The 13013-nt window shown below is 42.0% G+C and overlaps 1 protein-coding gene across 2 annotated transcripts in view; it reads left to right on the top strand.

Moving 5' to 3' along the window:
- The window catches only part of CDYL (chromodomain Y like), a 243142-nt gene that overhangs the window by 16114 nt on the left and 214015 nt on the right, over window positions 1–13013 (top strand). For both annotated transcript variants that reach the window (XM_070585015.1, XM_070585012.1), the window contains exon 3: window positions 8969–9055. In XM_070585015.1, coding sequence (XP_070441116.1) covers window positions 8969–9055 — 87 coding nt within the window. The remainder of the gene's footprint in view (window positions 1–8968; window positions 9056–13013) is intronic.

Here is a 13013-nt window from a genome sequence, read left to right on the forward strand (position 1 = left end):
ACAAACTACATCTATGGGCAAGCCCGGGAAGCTAAGGAGAGTTTACTGTGGACTCTAGGATCTTATTTCATGTTCTCATGCTTCTCTAAAGAAAAACATGCTACTCGTAAACACTGAATCAAATTCTTACGAAGTTCACAAGGTTACAAAACAAAGGGAAACTAGTCTTGAAAAGTCAGTCTAAAAATATCTACAAATATACATAATTTTTTAACCTAACCAAAATGAGTGACTACTGATTCTTTCTTTGCAATAGTTTGATGTTTGAATCAGTACCTTCCCATTGTGAAATCTGATTTTCTATTATCCTCTTACACTTAGTAGGCATTCAATAAATGTTTGTTCCAATGAACTAAATTTAATACACTTAGGTCAATGTCTTTCATACATTCCTTATAGTAGTTGTTATCAAAGGAGATGACAGCTCCATGTGTTAGTAGTTTATAGTTGGAAAACAATGTTAACAACAGTCATTTCAGTGTAGAAATAATACTTAAGGGAGCTATCCTGAGACACCTAAGATGAGTTATTAAATTCTAATTTAACCACAGCCACCATTACCAATTTGTTTTAAATAAGTCGTCCAACTCTTAGAAGGGCACAATGATTTGGCGAGCAGTAGATCAAGAAAACTGATACTAAATGGCAGGGGGAAAAGGACGCATAAGGTCGGCCCCCCGTTTTCATGGGTTCCACATCCGTAGATTCAACCAAATGCAGGTGGAAAGGCCTACGACAGTTGCGTCTGTGTTGAACATGTACAGACTTTTTTCTTATTATTCTCTACACAATACAGTATAACAGCTATTTACACAGCACTTACATTGTATTAGCTATTATAAGTAATCTAGAGATGATTTAAAGTACATGGGAGGATATGCACAGATTATATGCAAATGCTATGCCATTTTATATAAGAGACTTAAGCATCCGTGGAGTTTGGTATCTGCAGGGGTTCTTAGAACCAATCCCCCTTGGGCGCCACGGAGGGCTGTAGTTTAGATTCTGGCCTCCTGGGATGAATAGTCAAAAGCTCTCCTACCAGAAAATAACATCTTGAACTGAAAAGCATTCAAATCATGGATTTCTAACCCAGCTAAATTTCCTCCTCCGAGGTAGCCTATTTACTAAAGCAGTTGATAGCTGTTAACATTGTCATTTAACAAACATATTTCTGATGGAAAAAGATGGAACCATCAAACCATATTCCAACATGTAAATAAAGATTTCTTCTCAAAAAGTTAGCTTTGTCTGAGGTTGCTGCTTTTCTCTTCCAACTGATCCATCTCTTAGGAATGAAAATATACCAATAAATGGAATTACCAACACAAAGCAATAAAATACGCCCTTCATAATATGTAAATATCTTCCTGTGTCCTCAGGATAACAGCGTGCTGGACAGACAGGGATACAAGAAACTATTGTTTGAAATCCCTGAAAGTGTCCTTTAAATCAGAAAGCATATTCAAGCAGCCTCATTTCTCACTGCGATGCACTTTGCCACTCTATTCATTCAAAGCTTCCTAATAAGCACTTTGACATCCTTCCTTGATGTCTTCCTAGTTCCTCGGGTGACTTCCTCTGGAGAGTAAACAGATTTGAGCAGACAAAACAAAATAATGCATGTTCTGTTCATGTCACAACAATTTGCCTTAAGAAAAGCATTTCAGAACACAGATTTTCTCATAGGTGGGAAATATTCTATTATTGTTTAGTTAAACAACTTTAGCTTAAAAATGATCATAGAAGTCTTGAAAGGTAAGATAATGTTCTTCAAAAATGAATTCAAAATTTTAAAGAGTATATGCTACAGTGACCAACTCATCTGGTTTGCCCAGAACTGTCCTGATTTTAGAACTACAAGTCCTGAGTCCTGGGAACTCCCCTTAGACCCAAACAAACAGGGACAATTGGTCACCCTAGTATAAGCAATCTTTGAATGAAAACATCAGAATAGTCAGACCACTCCATTTACTTGAATTTAAAAGCCTTCAATGAATGTCCTGCTATGTATAAAGCACTATGCTGAACAGGAACAAGTCAGGGTCCAGGCTGGAGAGAGATGGCACAGCCAAACTGGGTAATTCGAGGAGAGTCACAAAGAGGTTATTTGCACTGGTGTGGGCAGAGTTGGGGAAACCAACAGATGCGTGCAGTATCCTGGGCTGGCAACAGTGGGGAGACACTAGCACCTGAAGAGGTAGGAGACGGAATGATGATCAGAGCCTGGAGAAGGCACCTGTTCTGTGAGGGCTGCCCCCACCTGAATTCACCACAACCCAGCAGAGAGGCCGCTTACCTCCCTCACCTCCCACCCTCCAGATTCACAATGGTGCTCCCATTGGCTGAATCCAAGGAAGCTGCCTTTGTTGATGGAGTCCTCATTTGTCAGCATCCCGGGCCATAGAGCAGAGCACAGAGTGGGTCTGCAGGGTCCCAAAGAGACTGAAGTCTGGTCTCTGCTCTTAGCAATTTTTAAAAAAGGAGAAATTTTAAAGTATTATGGTAGGCATTTACCTACCATTTTCCTGAGACAACTTGCTAGTACCAAAAACTGAGTGTTCAGATCTAACTAGTCCTTGCAGAAGTAAATAGAAATCAAGTTATTAGTTCTTTATACCTCTTGACCTGGTCTACCTTTAGTTAACTTAAAACGAATGAACCCTGAAGGTTAAGGAGATATTTGTGTAAATACAAAAGTATTTACCTTCACTAGTTTCATGACCGAGCCTCAGTTTGAGTTCTGCATCCATTCGCTCCCGTTGTAATTCCAACAAAATAATTTAAGGGTACCTTTCGGGTGGCACTAAGGAGATACACTGGAGGATTTACCCTGTGAGATCCTGCCAACGTTTTTACTCTGAGGCAGCCTGTTCCCGTGGAAGATGAGCATTTCCACGCTTTTCGAAAGCATGTTCGTTCTTGCCAAAGCTGGGAACAAATGCACAAGTTACCAAGTGATGCAAGTACTGTATTTATATCCTGTCTACAGCGTCTGATTTGCTAAGTGGCAACTTAAGTTTACAGAAGAAACATTACAGGAAACTATCACTGATGTGGTCCCCGAAATGGATCTCTATTATTATCGTCTCCGTCACCCTTAGTCCAATTTTTAGAGGTTAAAATCCCAATAAATGTATCATACAATTAATTTCATTGTGATAGCATTCAAACTGCTGAAATTCCACGCAATCACAGCATCACAGCAGCTAATGTCTCCTGAAGAAACCACAAGTTTTCATGGGAAGCGTGCTTATTATCTTCAGAGGGATTTTGAACGAGTTACTCTGAGACTTCCTTCCTTCCTTTGTAAAATGAGGGAAATAATGGATAACTCATTCGTCATTATAAGGATTAAGTAATAGAATTTTTAAAAATACCTGACACTAAGTAGACCCTAAATTAATGTTGTTTCCCAAGCTCATACTCTCCCTTACCCTAGTATAGATACATTTAGATATAAAGTTTTAGTAACTTTGTATTTTAGTAACTGAAGAAATGTACGTCATAGAACCTCCAAACGGATCTGCGCACCTCTGCTCCTTGACACTTAGGAACCATTCACAAATACAGCGGACAAGGTGAGACAAGTATGACACTCCATTGAATGTTTCCAGAGAAGTGGGAGTTTTCCTTGTTTCAACCCACTTGATGTAATCCAAATCGATAAGTAATGCAGTTTCTCGAAGCAACATGCATTCAAGTGAGGGAGAAGGGTAGAAATCTTACGTATTTATGGAGAGGAAACATCAGGGCTCCTCTCAGACACAGCAAAAAGAACTTCTTATCCACATGCGGGTAGACTGGCAACACACAGCCCTTCACAGGCTCAGGCTCACTGTTGTGAAGAGCATGAGTTAGTATAGAACCATGAGGAAAAAATGATCAAGCCGTCCCTCTTTGCCCAATTCTAACCAAGTATTATTTGCTTTCTCAAAGCCTAGTGTTTCTCTTCTCCTTCCCTCTCTCCACCCTCATCCCCTGCCCCCTCCTCCCCCACCCCCTCCTCCCTGGCCCCTCACCTCCTCCCCGTCTGCCCCTTCTCCCCGCCCGCTCCTCCCCTGTCTCCTTCTCCCTTGCCCCCTGCCCTCTCCTCCTGTGCCAAAAGAAATTGAAATTTTCAAGTGCCTCCATTTGATACTGTATGTTTAACATAAGCCCTGAGAAGTCATGGATTCTCTTTCTTGAATTTTCACTGACAAACTGCTTCCAGCTGCCCTCTCGGGTGGGACCACCACAATAAAACGCAGTGTTTGCTGAGGATTTCAGCTGCCACCTGGGGGCTCAGTGTACTCAATGAATGCTATTTAGCAAGGCTAGTGGTGAAATGGTGACAAATGGTATGTTGACTTTTTTTCTTTTTTTTTTGGTGTTTGTGGTTTAGGACTAGTTGGTTTCAGTCTTGCTGGCTCTTTCTTCTGTGTTACCAACCTTTTCCACATTTAAAGTGTGTTACTGCCTCTCCTCCAGAGTATGGCAGCAAGCTTTGTGCTGTTGACAGAAGCCATTTGTTGGTTAGAATATTCATATTTTAAACTACTGGAAAATACTAATTTTATAGTTAGTCCATACTTCAGAATTTATGGGGATTTTTTTAAGTTTTCTTTTCAACTAGCTAAACAATTTTTCTTCATTAGGTTGTTATCACTCCACTCACATGAAATGACCTGGACTGGTACTTCTTTTATCTCTGGTCACGCCCAGTAAAATTAAGTTTGTTTGCATATGATTAGCCAGAGACTGGTCCACATCTGAGCCAAGTTTGCTCTCCAAATATCCTGGGGCTTCGCTGGTTAGTGGGGCCTGGCCTCAGGCTCAGCCCCCGACATGTCGACTTTCTCACGCCTGGAGCCTCTTCCTTGGCCTTGACCGTGGCTCTCAGGGGCTCTCATCTTTGCAGTCAGCTTTCTCCTCCTTGCACAGACTTCCTCCTCTATCCCTCTTGGTTCTAGAACACTTCTACTTATTAACAACACTTATTTTTGCTTCAAGATCTTGAGCTGGCTATCAGCTGAACTAAAAAATGAAAAAGATGGGGGCCAGCCCAGTGATGGGGTGGTTGGGTTAGCACACTCTGCTTTGGCTGCCCGGGGTTGGCAGGTTCAGATCCTGGGTGTAGACCTACACACCACTCCTCAAGCCATGCTGTGGCAGCATCCCACATACAAAATAGAAGAACATTGGCACAGACATTAGCTCAGGGACAATCTTCCTCACCAAAAAACAAAGGGAATAGATAAGGAAAGCTGGGCACCGAGGGGTCAATTAATTAAACTGCCCAAAGGCCCTGAGAAAAGACAGTTTCCACTCCACTCCTGATGAGGAATCTTGGACTCTTGCTTATTAAAGGGAAAGGAAGTAAATTTCACTGAAGCCTCGTCAAGGAATTCTAGTGAGCCCTTGGACAGAAGGCTTCAGCCACTGGGTTAGATTTCTGCTTCCAACTGTAAAGAGATCTGAGAGCATTTTTCCTTTAAAGAGATGCCGTGGGTCAGGGCCCTTTCTGTGCACTTTGTATTTTGCCCACTCCAGTACAACAAGCTCAGGTGGCCATTTGAAGTGGAAAAACGATTTTCCTCCAATCCAAAGCAAGCTTGGGGTACAATCTATAGGCAACTGAAACTATTTGCATGGTTCCACACTACTTCATTAATTAGTACAAACCTGCACGTACCCAGGCTGGGCCTTGGTCTCAGTTCTATTTCCCGGACCCAGGCCGAGCAGGGTACCTTCTCAGAGCTCCTCCTCCCTCCTACATCCGGACCTCCCTTTTAGTATCAAGTCAATTCAAAATAAGCTTTATTTAATGTTTACTGCATACCGACTCAGGCCAGCAGGGTAGTCAGCCACGTAAAATCATAAATTACAACACTGAGTCATCAGGACAACAACAGAAGCAGAATAAAATTCCCTCTTCTCCAAACACACAAACCCCACCTCTTTAGCAACCTTGTTTCTGCCCTTGGAATTCCCCCAAACCACACACACACACACACCCCCACACCCGAATCAGCAAGTCATGCTGAGGGTACAGAACCCACATCCATATTCCAGACTCTTTTGCCGTCTCAGCCCTCTCGTATATCTAAAGCCCACACAGACGGGTTACTCCCATGCCATCCACTGGTCCAGAGGAAGGAATGTTCGCCACACCTACACATGGCTCTGACAGCTCCTCTCTTACGTCTACATGCAGAAGGCTCAGTCCTTAAGTAATTATGAGTCTATCCGTGAAAAAAGTGACTCACCCAATCACCTTTTGACTATTAAGATCAAAAGGCAGAGACAGCAGCGCAGGTGACCTGACATAGCCAAAAATCCAAAAGCTTTTCTAGTTGGCAACATCAGGTGATTTTCTTCCAGCGAATATATCTTCCTGATGATGTTTTGATTGAAATGTCGTTAGAATAAGTATCTACAACCACTGATAGTCTGGAAAATGATCAAAGTGAGTTTCGGGTGGCACAGTGAAACCAGCCTGAGGTTAAAAGCATCTGCTGAAGGTAAACTACAGAATTGATCATGGAGACTTAATTCTGTGTTTTTCTGAGACTCTCTGACCAGATAACATAACCTACATGCTCCCAAGTGAGAGAAGGAAATTCTTGGGAGACAAAGCTTAATGGCCTCGGTACTGGCACCAAATGTCCTCTTGCTGAGCAAGTCAATTTTAAAGTCTTGTTCATGAGCGAAGCTGGATTGGACTACAGGGGCAAGAAGTGAAGAGTCAATGAAATGTATAGGTTATGTTTCCCATAGGCACTCCCCTGTAACAGGCGGTCCAATCAGCCAACGTGCAGTTATAGCGCGTCCTGAGATGGAAGAGAGGCGCTACACACACACAAAAATGGCACAGATTCCTGACCTCAAGGAGCATAAATTCTAGACAGATGTCAAAATCCAATGCCTTTATTGAAGATAGACTGCTGAGAGAGTACAGAAGAAAGAGAGATCAACTGAGCCAGAGGACTCTGGGAAAGAAGGCTCCACAGAGGCAGTGGCATTTGCATTCAACATTGAAGAATGGGAAAAAAATTCAATAGACAAAGAATTCAAGGAAAGTAATTCTAGTCATAGGGCACTGTGAGAGCAAAGAGCTGTGAAGTGTGTGCTCTACAGAGCAGAAGAGAAGTGGGCTCTGTGACTGGGTCCCTGTGTGCATGAGATGTCACTGGAGTTGAGGCAAGGATGCCAGGCCATGCAGGACTTTTAATGCCATGCTAAGAAGTTTAGTTGTTATCCTGAAGACAGTGAAGCTATGGCTTGTTTTTCAAGAAGAGAATGACGTGATTCAATCTGTGCTTTAGGAAAAAACGCGGTGACTGTATTACAGAAGGATGGGAATGGAGAGAAGCTAAAAGTGGGGAGACCATTTAGGAAGCTGGCCCCAGGCAAAATCCAACGACTTCAAGTGCACACCTCCTTTCAGCATCACTCTGCAGACCCGCCCCCTCCTCTGAAAGTACACGGAGGGCTTGGACTCCCTCCCTAACGTGATGGCACTCCTACAGTTGAAGTTAAACACCCTCACTCCCCACCCCATTCTTGTTGCCTTCCACAGTGCACACACTGCATTGCTGGCCCTCTTAATTTTTAGCTTCCATTTGGCAAACATACTGGAAGGATACTTCAAAAAATTGTTCCATTTGGTTCTTCGGAGTGGTGCGATTACCAGTGACACGCTTATTTTCTTCTCCATCATGTGTTTTCAAGGTTTGGGCATGACCAGGTGTTACTTTGGTCGTGTCATCATGATGTTTAACATTGCGTATGCTATTCTGGCCATAGCGTGAACACAGCATTGCTAGTATCACCTGTGTTTGGAACACCGGTATTATAATCTATGATTGTACTCTTCTTTTTCAAAGCCACTTAACACTTTTGGCTTATATAAATCTTATAGTTAACTAAAGCCTTCACGTCTTTTTCACGTGAAGTGTTACTAAATCATGACTCTCCCATCCTATCTTCATTTTGGTGAGTTGTTAAGAGGTAAATCCTTCCTACAGTAGTAAGGGGTGCTGGTGTATCTGTCTACTTAAATAACCAGCATGCCTTTTAAAGGGGGCTGTCATCACCTAACTCCAATGGTAAGACCTCCAGGGGCCATGCCAGCCTGGGGCTAACGCACATGCTTTGTGTGGAGGAGGGGCCCTTGGACCCTGGCTCCTTCTACTCCTATCCTTCCATCATGGATCGACAAAATATTTCTGGGAATATTACCTCCTGTAAAAATTAATATGTAAGCAAATTCAAAGTAGTGGTAACCTGTGGAGGGGAGGGAGGGGGATGGTAATGTTTATTTTGGGGGGTATTAAATACAAGGGGATTGTTTCATTTTATATCTTGTTGTATGTATGAAGTACTACATGATAAAAATTAAAAATATATGATTTTAAAAGTAGTTTATAGGATTGGATTAGAGTGGGAAGAAAATTCTCAGAATCCTTTGAGTTTTGAATAAAAAAAAAGAGGTAATGGAAAAAAATGAGGAGATAAGAGAAGGCATTAAATAAGTGAAAGGAAAGAAAGGAAACAAAAGATTTAAGATGGAAAAGGAAAATGAAAGTGAGAAAAAAGAGACAGGCCTAGAAGACAGGCAGAAATAGTGCGGGAGGAGGAGGATTTTGTTGGCTGGGGAGCACGCAGTGAGGCAGGAGGCTGGGCCAATGAAGATGCTGAGTACCCATAGTGCTATAGTGATGGGGGTGGGCAGGCTGGGAGCAATGGAAAGCTGCCTCGGACCCTCCAAAAGCTCTCAGAAAATCCATCCTACCCTTTCACCATCGGCCTCAGCCATCTAAGAGAGTCAGCCTCTCGATACTTCCAGACCACAGCCAGGAGGCACTGACACCAAGGTCCTGCTAATGTGTTCCGCCAGGCATCCCTCAGTTCTGGTGCCGATTCTCCACAAACATGAGGTGTCTCCCATGTGACTCAGCACACTGTCCTTCCTTCCCTTCTCCAGGGCCTGAGCAGCAGCCTGCTGAACTCTGATCGAGAGCCCCGCAAGCCTCAGGAGGTATGGCAACACCTTCCCAGTGGAACCTACCAGGTGGGTGTGCAGCGACTCTCCAGGGCTTTCCTGGTCACAGTGGGACTCCTAACTTCAGGGTCAAAGGTCCGTTGCCCTTCTCCCACATAGCATGGCAAAATGCTACTCAGGTTGAAGACTTACATGTTTTTAGAAAATGAAACCATAAAAATATACAGGACTCAGAAGAGTAAAGTAAAAAAAGTGAGCTGTGTTTAAAAAAAAAAGGAAAGAAAGAACAAAAGGATAAACAAGTACAGAAGACGAGTATGGTAGACAGCCTAAACCGCGTGGTGTACACCATGAAATGGTGCTACTTTTCCTTCAACCTCTGCCTTTAAATCTTCCTTTCTGGTCTTTCCTTGGGCTGAACACACAGCTCTTTAGTCACTCAGTTTTAAGAGCAGCCTCATTCTGGTCATTGAGATTCTGCTTCAGGTATTAAAACAGCAGGCCAGACTAAGTCAGAGGTTAATTTCACACCCATTCTGTGCACCTCAGGCTAGACTTGTGGCCAGAGGGGTCATCTGGGAAGGAGGAGTCAGGTGTTCCTTTTGTGGGTACTCCTCTTCTCCCTCTCTTTCTGCTGCTTCTAACCCTCCTGGGGTTGGGGGAAGGAGGCTAACAGAATAGGGCAAAAGTGCTTTTACATAAGTCCTGCAGCATCGACCCATCTTGGCAGCTGTGCCCTTGTGCCTAGAGGGCCCACATGCGTGGGTTCTTTTGGGGCCCTTCAGGGTCTCATCACTGCACTATTTTCTGACCCAGGAGATGCACCAAGGTGATCTCTGCGCACAGCCCCACCCCCAGGCTCCCAGCCAGCTACACCCATTGCAGCTTGGCCGAGGGGCATTGTGGTGGGCGCTCCTCACCAACCAGCCACCTTGGGTAGGACACCAGCAAGAGGGCAAGACTCAATTTCTACTAGTGACAACCTTAGAGCCCCTCATTTGGCTGTGAGGGGCCAGTCAGAGAACCACCCCAAACCACACACTCTCTCTCTAGATCTTTCTTATGCATGGATCCCTTTGGCAGCCTGGCAAAACTTGTAGACCCTTTCTCAGAATAACATTTTTAAATTTATAAAATAAAATACACAGTATTACAAAGGAAACTAATTATATTAAAATGCAGGTATCAAAAACATTTTTTAAATTTGTACTCTAATATGTATGCTGCTTTATTAACACGTTATGTAATAAGTACGAGCAGTAATTTCTAAGTGGCGATGAGTATAAATGATATTTTGAGAGATCTGCAACAACTGTATGTGACATGAAATACCTGTGATTTCGACTGGTGACAAAGTTACAGTTGTTGCTAATACTACTGTAGTTTGTTGCCTACATTCATAATGGAAGGAAATGCCAAATTTCAGCTAGAAGATAGTGAAAATAAGGATGGACTATTTTTCCTATGCATGTTCATGGACCCTCTGAATTCTTTTTTTTTTTTTTTAATTGAGTTAATGATAGGTTACAGTCTTGTGAAATTTCAGTTGTACATTATTGTCTGTCAGTCGTGTTGTAGGTGCACCCCTTCACCCTTTGTGCCCACACCACACCCCACCTTTCCCCTGGTAGCCACTAATCTGTTCTCTTTGATGGACCCTCTGAATTCTATCCACAAATCCCTGAGGACTCCAGATCAAGAACCCTCGCCCTAGCCTGAGGGCTCCCTCCTCCAGGGAGCCCTCCTCCTCAGCCTTTCTGTCTCTGCTTATATAGGTCAACGAGGGCGGAGGGAGGTGGCTGCAGGGCTGGTTTGGTGGCCTCTTGGTGAGGCTTGCCGCACCCTTAAGACTAGAGAAAATTAAAGCCAGTAGTCCTCAGCTTTGGGACACGCAACTCCGAGACGACAGAAAAAGTCCACCATGTGACCTGCTGCTGTGAATTCAGTTTACACTCTACATTCACGAAAATATTTTGGAACTGATCCCCAGTTAACAGTGATCACCTCTGGGGAGTGCAGCCGGAGGTTGGGAGGAGGGCAGAGGATTTACTTTTCATGTTAAACTCTTTTGTACTGTCAGAAAAAAAATTAATAAAAAAAAATTTTGTTTATATGATGAAAAACAAGCTTTAAAGAGAACTTTTAAAGTTTTTGTAAGGAAACTATATGTAATTTTAACTGATTAAAGCCAGTATAAAAGTAATAGAATAAACAATGGGGAAGATTGATAGATTTGATGACACAAAAAGATCTGTCAAAACATTATGATATCACAGACAAAACTAAAGAGAAAAATAACAAACTTGAAGAAATATTTGCAACAAAAATTACAGAAAAGGAGCTAATTGTCCTCTATTATGAAGCAATCTTATAAATCAATGACAAAAACAGTGACACTATAAATAGCTGTTTTGGACTCTTAGTACCTTCCCTTCTTTTTTCTGCCCTGACTCCACCACATCTACCTCCAGAAAACAATCGAGCAGCAAAAGACAGGGAGAGAACCCTAAAAATATAGATTAAATCCCAGGAATCAGTGATGGCTGAGGCCACTTCCACCTCTCTCTTATTTCCAGTTCAGTCCGAGGCTTGGTCACTGACCACTCGTGCTCCAAGCCAAATAAGGCTTGGAGGATCCTGGAACAAAGTGGATCTGAACTTCCACACTGGAAAGAAATGAGTTAACCTCAGAATCTCCATTCTAGGATATATCTAGAGATAAGTAACACCCTCTCAGTAAGGATACGAGGAAATTTCTTAAAAAATAAAATATGCTCATTTGCACCTGGCCTTCTGGGGCAGCACCACACCACATGGGAAACAGCATGGGCTTCTTCAAGGCCTGGCTCTGCTGCCCTTTACTATCTATGAAACTTGGGCAATCATTTCTTTAAAACTTAGTTTTCCCATCTGTGAAATGGGAATAATGCCTACTTCTTAGGGTTGCTGTGAGGTTGAGAGATAATAAAAGAGATCCTTACCTCACACCATACACACAAAAAGACTCAGAAGATTCAGAGAAATAAATGTTTAAATAAAATATTTACACTATTAGAAATATAGGATAATATGTTTATGACCTTGGAATAGGAAAGGCTTTCTTAAATAAGGCCCCAAAAGGACAAATGATAAAAAGAAATATATATAAAGTGGACTACATCAAAGTTGAAAACTTCAATGCAATAACAGACATCTTAGGAAAAGTGAAGACAAACAAAAACCTGGAAGAAGATATTTGTAATGTATAAAATAAACAGAACATCAGTATATGGGACATACTAAAATTCTTTTAAACAAACTTTTTAAAGAAAAGCCTATATAAAAATGGACAAAGGATATGAACAATCATTCACAGAAGAAACATTATAGCCAACAAATACAGGAAAAAACATGCAACTTCAACAAAAACATGGAAATGCAAACCCAGAGTGAGATATTCCCTCCCAGAAGATTAGAAAAACTTTAAAATTCTGATAAATCCAAGTGTTGGAGAAGATTGTGGGGAATTGGGGATTCTTACGTACTGTTAGTGAGAATGCAAATTTATCCAATCACCTAGGAGAACAAATTGGCGTTTTTCAGTAAAGTTAGAAATAGGCACAGCCTCTGATTGAGTACTTCTACTTCTGAGGTATCCCTTGTACGTGTGTGCAAAGAGACATATAAAGATGTTTACTGTAGTGTTGCTTTTTAATAGAGATTAACCAGAACCAACTCAGATGGCCATCTGTAGAAGGATGGATAAATAAATTGCAGCAATTCATACAATGGAATACTACACACAAATTAACCAGATTTATACGTGGCAATGTGGAGGAACCTCAGACAATATCCTTAAATACTCAAATCAACACTAAATACTGTTCACAGATGCACATCTATGTAGCAAAGTTATAAAAAGAAGGCCTGGAAACATACCAAATTTCTGTTGAAGGAAATATGGGAAAATTGTTATTGTACTTTACTTTTAAAAACTTTCCCCCCAAAAAAGTAGTGAATGTGAAATACTAAGGAGAGTGTGTGACCT

The sequence above is a fragment of the Equus przewalskii genome, chromosome 19 (assembly GCF_037783145.1).
Source record: "Equus przewalskii isolate Varuska chromosome 19, EquPr2, whole genome shotgun sequence".
Lineage (NCBI taxonomy): Eukaryota > Metazoa > Chordata > Mammalia > Perissodactyla > Equidae > Equus > Equus przewalskii.